Source organism: Punica granatum, chromosome 7 (genome assembly GCF_007655135.1).
Source record: "Punica granatum isolate Tunisia-2019 chromosome 7, ASM765513v2, whole genome shotgun sequence".
NCBI classification, from domain to species: Eukaryota; Viridiplantae; Streptophyta; class Magnoliopsida; order Myrtales; family Lythraceae; genus Punica; species Punica granatum.
Genome location: NC_045133.1, coordinates 16143754 through 16150742, shown reverse-complemented (window position 1 = coordinate 16150742; position 6989 = coordinate 16143754). Strand labels below are relative to the sequence as shown.

Here is a 6989-nt window from a genome sequence, read left to right as displayed (position 1 = left end):
CACTCTCCATCAAAATCAAATAGCCACCGGTAAGAACTATGAGATAAGATATAATTGACAAACTGTATTGATGTATTCAAATCCCATTAGAACCTTTTTGTAGCTAGGCCTGAGCCAATGTCCGAATAGAAACCCCATCTTTTTCGCTTGTTACAAGGGATGCCCATGTTTATAATATATTAAGTATGGATGTTTTAAAGCTTCTTACTTGTGTAATGAACCTCATTGTGCCATTGACAAAAAATCTGAACTGCAGAGCAATGGAAAACATAGATTCAAGAAAAAGGAGGAGAATACATAACTGATGCAAGAGATACACGTTTCTTATCATCTTCCGAGGGGAAAGAATCTGCACTCGAAAAGAAATTATACACCTATCCCTACATGACAGTCATTTTATCTGTAAAGCCTGTTTGTAGTTGTGCAACTTCTAAACGAAAAGATCAAAATCCAGAAAGAATTTCCACCGAGCATCGTCTACACAAAGAAGAGGACTTTACAATCAGGTGCACAACCAAAAATTTGCACCCGTGTAAGTAAGACGAACTATAGTCCCATTTACAGAAGAAGAATCGCTAAAGACTTGAGATCAAGTGTCTATGTAATCTGCAGAGAGTATCGTCCTCATAAGCTCCTTCAAGTTAGCCAGTACATAGCGGGGCCCTAAGCTCTTCACACCAATGTAATTTAAAAGTTGTTCTAAATCCTACAAAGGGAAGAGAAGATAAAGTTATGTAAGGGATGAGTAACCGGAGAACGACGCAACAAGGAAGTTTTTACTCGATCAAATTTTTGTGACAAAAAATGGATCCAACAAAAGGGAATCGGGGTGTATTTGGCTTCGGATAACTACCAGAAAATTTTCAGTATTCAATTTCAATGATAAAGAAAACTACAAGGGGAACAATAGACACCAGTTGCAGTTAAGAAGACATTGTTTAAGAACACGATTTTCCAAGTATAGTGACACTATTTTCGCTCATACTTTAAGATGAGGGGAAAAATTACTATTTCTAAAACCAGAGTTCTATCTGAACAGAAGTCATTACTCTACAGCCATTTTAATCTTTTTTCTTCCAATTCTAGGAGAGGGAAATCCCGAAAAATCCATCAATAAATGATGACACAAAGAGAGGAACCAAAATTGAGATAACAGGACACATCCCGGTTAAGAGTTCAATGCATGTCTACTAAAAAGAAAGCAAACCTTGTTAAGCAGGAATATAGCATACGCTGCTCTTGTAGTGTCTTGACCTTCTAAATAGAGTGGAAATTCTGCATGCTTCAAACCTGTTGAAAGTTCTGCATCCAATGATCCATCGGAGGACGTGGTCTCGGAAGGTGCATTGTCCAGTATGTAGGAATGAGAACCACCAAAACGAAGAGGGTAACGTAAAGGAACTTGCAAGTAGGACGCTATAAGTGAAACCGCCTGCATTATAATCAAAAGCCAAAAAATCATATTTCACATAAGTATTAGAATAGGAGAAATTCCCCACAAATTGGAGTTCCATGCATAGGTTTAAAGCTGGACTAGTTGGGTTCAGACCCCATGAAACAGGTTCTTGCAATTCAAAGTATCGTAGCTGCCAGTTCATCCAAGAACTGTCAAGTTAGGGTCTCTGATAGAGTGAACTGACCAGCTCTTGCTTTGTACCAGTTCCTTTTTCCCTAAATTTATTTTATTTCGATTTTTAAGCAATATCTTATATTTGTAGATTCAGGTCAACTCATTTACAGGTGAACCCATAACTCAGCTAGTTTCATGTCCAGTACAGAAAACTGTCTTAGAAAAAGAAATTCCCACTTTTCCATCCAAAGGCAACTTTCAGCACGTATAGCCCTTTAGAACATTATCATCATAAATGAAAGAAAAGGCCAAGAAATGATAAGCAAAACAAAGGGGACGCACATGGCTAACATAGCCCAGAGCTGTTGAAGATCTCTGAACCTCTTTTTTGTCAGTAAAGAAACTCATCTTCGTAAATGGAAGCATTGTCAATTGCAGGCCCAGAATTGTTAGGGATTCGTGATTAACAGGCTTAGAACCAGCAGAATTCCCTGAGAAATTTACAAAAATAAGAAGTCTCACTAATAATCATTAATCATTAGAGAGCAGAAATGCTGAAGCTAAGACCATAAAGGCTATGTGGCAATGCACATTTGGCATTAATGATGCGAAAACAACCACGGGTGGAAATATTTTCGACAACTTTACCCTAGAAGAATAACACAAATGATATCATGGAAGCACTTCAAACTGCTGAATTATATGTGGTATGCGTGTGAAAAGTACAGACAGGTTGGAATTGTCTAAATTAGACAAACACCAAAGTGCTGATTTCTTGGGCTGTTCAGACAGATGCATAATAGCATTGGTGTTATAACATACATGAACGTCTTGGATTATGTCAGACTGCGCTGTATAAATCACATTGAGTCGGGGCAGCAGAGCATAGCATGAAATCCATGATCGAGTACCCAGGCCGAAAGAGACGTCAATAATCCACAAATTATCTCCATAAAGGTTGCATACGTGTTCTTCAACTTTCAATCACCTAACTTAAAAATCATCCTGTTGCTTTTACAGATACAACATGAAAATCTAGACGGCAAGAAATTGTAAATTATCTCCATAAAGATTGCCTATATTTCAACTTTCAATCACCTTACAAGGCAAATTTAAAAAAAAAATCCTACTGGTTTCCCAGATATATACAGCATAAAAGTCTAGACCAGAAGAATTCATAGATTATCCCCATAAAGGTTCCCTATATGCTCAACTTTCAACCAACTTATAACTATAAGATAAATATATTAGGAAAAAAGAGAGAGCCTATTGGTTTACGAGTACTGCAGTCACAACCCAAATCATTTAGACAATCCAACAGGTGAATTTGTGATCTTTGCCTCACCCAAGCATGACAGCATTCCCACTGTCTTCCTAAGAAAAGGATTATCATGAACCCAGGCATGGGTTCCTCAACAATTCAGCTCACTTAAAGAGACTTAATATGTAAAAAATGCACTGTGAGTGAACACTTTTAATTTGTTCACCATCTGAGTAAGTGGTTAGTAGAATACAGCTGTTAAAGGTGCAATTTGACCATTATGAGTTTCTATAACATATACCATTCAGAGGAACAGCAAAAAAAATCTGGGAAGTGATTTTCCAAAACTAAACCTGCATTTTTTTCACACTAAAGAGCAGGATTGCCTTTCAACTGTAAACCATTAACAGGATTGATGCACTATCTGGTTCATGATAGACAACCTTTGTCCTACTCAAACTTCCATATTTCTTCTTTCCAAGGCTCAGCTTCCATAAGAAGCTTGTGACCCTTTGAACAATCACCACATAAGTAAGACCACTATAATATCAGCCGAAAAACCAAACTCACTGGAAGACATGCAAATGCTGGCTACATATGACAATGAGGCTGCAACTTTCTCTTATGGCAAAAGGTAGAAGAATAAGCAAAAGGTTTTGTACCATAAAAAGAAATACACATAACCATATCAGCGGACAAAACTACGAAATGTGAAAGTGCTCATGCTTCATAAGAATGTCTGGAAACATGAGTAGTTGAACAGATTGATGGAATTAAATTTGCACTCCACCCTCAATAGAGATCTACATTCTGTTTCTTTGTTCAGCGACCTGAAGATTCTGACTGATTAACATATAAAATTACCTGATCTGGTACTGCTTGGAAATGATTCAAGCTCTTGGTCTTGTGCTTTTCCAACAGATATCTTTACAGGATAGAGCAAAGAAACTTGTGAGACCATATGTTGTTGCCTCATCCTCAGCATCTTCTGTAAGCTCTTTCGCTTTAGATAACCTCTTTGTCCTTCAAGCACTCTACTTGATTCCTGTAAGAGGACATGACTGATTTTATGACAATTCTCAATCCCATGGAACCCCAAGAATCTGGAGAATCCGTGTCAGTAAAAGCAAGCATGAAAAGTATAGATAAAAGCAATACAGACAGGTATGGCTTTCTCCCAGTCAGATGCCTTCTCAATTGAAGAACAAAGTGCACACGTGTACGTTAACTAACAGACCGACCTAAAGAAGGATAAGCAGATGCAAAAGAGGAGCATGCATACTTATTGATTGACTACATGCCAAGCGCCTAGACGTTCTCACAGCAAGTATATAAAACAGTGTAACTGAATATTTCATGCCTCCAGTAACACGGAGAAAACCTAATACTTTCAACACACTTCACAAAAGAACAATTTACTGAAAAACTCACAATTCATGAATTTGACTTCCTAAAATGGAAGGATCAGGCGACTCAAACAGAAAAGAATGTCCACTTTACAACGCATGCAGAAAATTGAGAAGCTACTTGCAAATTAACACTGCTCTCTCGAATATCCAAAAAAAAAAAGGAGCTAAAGATCTACATGATGTACAATACAATCAAATAGTACCTGCAACCGCTTCCGAGCAGCTGAAAGACCTGTTCCTCCAACCAACAACGATCTAACCTCAGCACCGAGCTCCTCTTCCTTCTTTTTAGAATCCTCTGCAGCAGCTTTCGCGCGCAATGACGTGTTCTGCATCACCAGCTTTCTACGTTCCAGTTTCTCCCGCATCTCCTCTAGCACATTTAATCTACTGAAAGACTCGTTCTTGACCTGCCAATTATGACAATTCACTGGCTTATCAATTAAAATCCAAGCATCTAATTCGTAAGAGGCTATAGAGATCGCTGATCTGAGGAAGTTCCATTTCCCCATTGTCTCTCTAATAATTCATGTTCACATTCCTTCCTCCTCTCCTACTACCACAACTCCTGGAGAAACGGTCCAGAAAACATCATGTAAAGAAGTGCAGATTCTACATACCAGAAGCCTAAGCAAACTCATAAACTAGCTTAGTCGTTAATCAGAAGTGATCGGCATCTAAAACGCAATCGAAGAGCAAAACGATTTCACATTTTCTAAGGAAGGAAGGCGATGCAATTGCGTTCAATCTATGGAAGGAAGCTAGAAGCAACGAATTTTACCTGAATGAGGGACTCGAGTTTCTGGTGAAGAATCTGCTTCCTTTCCTTAGCTTCTCTGAGGGCGGAGGAGAGGCTGCAGAGCCTAGCGAGCTCCTGCTCGAAATCTTCCCACTCGATCACCTTCGCCTGGGGACGGGACTTGTTCTGCTCCGAATCGGGCCTGGAGTTGGGTTTCATGGAGAATCAGGGAGTCAGTTCGGATGCGCAAGTTCAAGTTGAGCCCATGGCTCGACCTCATCGTCCTCGGGGAGCCGACCGGAGAGCAGTAGCCGTCCGAGCTTTCAGGATCGCCGGCGGGGCACCATTCCGACGGGGGAATCTGTGCGGTAAGAATAAGAAAAAATGGGTGAAGAAGGAAAAGAGAACGCGGGGTTCGTTCTTTTTGGTGGAAAAAGCAAAGGGGGGAAGGAGACGGAGACTGACGGGTGGGAAGTTGGTCTTCGAGGGCATTTCCGTCTTTTCATTGACGGCACGTTAAGCAATAAACATTACGAGGGCATCTCCGTCTTTTCATTGGAGGACGGCACATCCACATTGTGCTTAAGCAGCAGGATGACATAATAATCATTGTACCTTTGATAATAATGATTGACGATTGCACTTACTCGATAGAAATCCTCAATTACCAACAAGAAAATATTGATAAAGGGAAATTACATAATATAATACGATATTTTGAACTTTTTCACCATATAGTAAAATCGCGACAATTTCATAACAAAACACCATATTTTGAAAAATTTTCAAACGTACAACACTTCGTCAATTTTTAATCAATGGATGAACGGAAAGCTGAAGAGGCATAATATTTTGGGGTTCTGTGCAAATGTGGACAATTGTGGCCCCGTTCCCATAACCTTTTTTTTTAATTGTATAGTACGATAATTTGACTTTTTTTCACCATACAACACGAAAATTTGATCTTCTTCATTAGTCATTACGATAATATGACTTTTTTCAACGTACACCATGATAAATTTGCTTTTTTTCCATAGTTCAGCATGATAATTGTTCCCATTTTCATTGGAGGAGATTTCACCATACAACACGATTATTTAGCTTTTTATCGTACAACACAATAATTTAATAAATTTTACCGTACAACATGGTAATTTAGCTTTTGCACAGTACAACACGATAGCTCTTTGGGGCAGAAGGGAATGGGCCCTACAAATGTCCATGTTTCACGGGGACCCCGAAAAATTGTGCCACGTCAGCTTTCCATCCACCTATTGATGGAAAAATTGACGGTGTCTTGTGCGGTAAAAATTTTCAAAGTATCATCTTGTGCGGTGAAATTGCCACGATGTTTGCTATGTGTTGAAAAAGTTCAAAATCTCGTGTTGTACAATGCAACTTTGGATTAAAGATCGACACATTATTTGTGAAGCTCACAAAACTTATTTATTTCCAATTTACTTAATGTACTATGAGAAGTAATTGTTGTCACCTTGGTGCAGAGACCCCTGCTCAGTGAAAGGCTTGATGTTATGATAGCCGAGGTCACAAAGCTCAAGGCGACAAGTTTCATTCTCAAAGTCAGGTTCCAGACCTGGGTGGTTAACAGGGCAATGGTGAAGAAAAGCAATTGGAAATAGAGGATGTGTGTGGACTTCACAGATCTGAATAAAGTATCTCTAAAGGAAGCGTATCCTCTTCCGCGCATTGACTTGCTGGTGGACTCAATGGTCGGCAACTAGCTCTTAAGCTTTATGGACACCTACTCTGAGTACAATTAGATTAGGATGAACCCTTTAGATGAGGAGCACACGGTGTTCTTTACAGACAATGGGGTGTACTACTATAGGGTCATTCATGCCTTTCGGCTTAAAGAATGCAAACGCTACATACCAGAGGCTGGTTAACACGATGTTGCGGAGTAGCTAAGGAGGAATGTTGTAGTATATGTGGATGACATGATCTTGAAGTCCTGCCTCGTGAGTGGTCATTGCGTAGATTTGCAGGAAA

The 6989-nt window shown here is 39.4% G+C and overlaps 1 protein-coding gene across 1 annotated transcript; it reads right to left on the bottom strand.

Annotated features, from left to right (window-relative positions):
* Nucleotides 1-251: 251 nt before the first annotated feature.
* LOC116214713 (UV radiation resistance-associated gene protein) lies at nt 252-5413 on the bottom strand. Its single transcript, XM_031550141.1, has 6 exons — nt 5022-5413; nt 4444-4650; nt 3696-3876; nt 1913-2061; nt 1208-1432; nt 252-706 (listed from the first exon to the last, which is right to left on the bottom strand). Exons 1-6 carry the CDS (start codon nt 5196-5198, stop codon nt 590-592), a joined length of 1056 nt encoding a protein of 351 aa, XP_031406001.1. The 5' UTR covers nt 5199-5413; the 3' UTR covers nt 252-589.
* Nucleotides 5414-6989: the final 1576 nt, after the last annotated feature.

Coding starts and splice junctions, on each gene's coding strand:
- LOC116214713 (XM_031550141.1), bottom strand. CDS start 5,198: ATGAAACCCAACTCCAGGCCCGATTCGGAGCAGAACAAGTCCCGTCCC. Junction 3,877..4,443: donor CTGCTCGGAAGCGGTTGCAG/GTACTATTTGAT, acceptor GTCCTCTTACAG/GAATCAAGTAGAGTGCTTGA. Junction 2,062..3,695: donor TCCAAGCAGTACCAGATCAG/GTAATTTTATAT, acceptor TAAATTTCTCAG/GGAATTCTGCTGGTTCTAAG.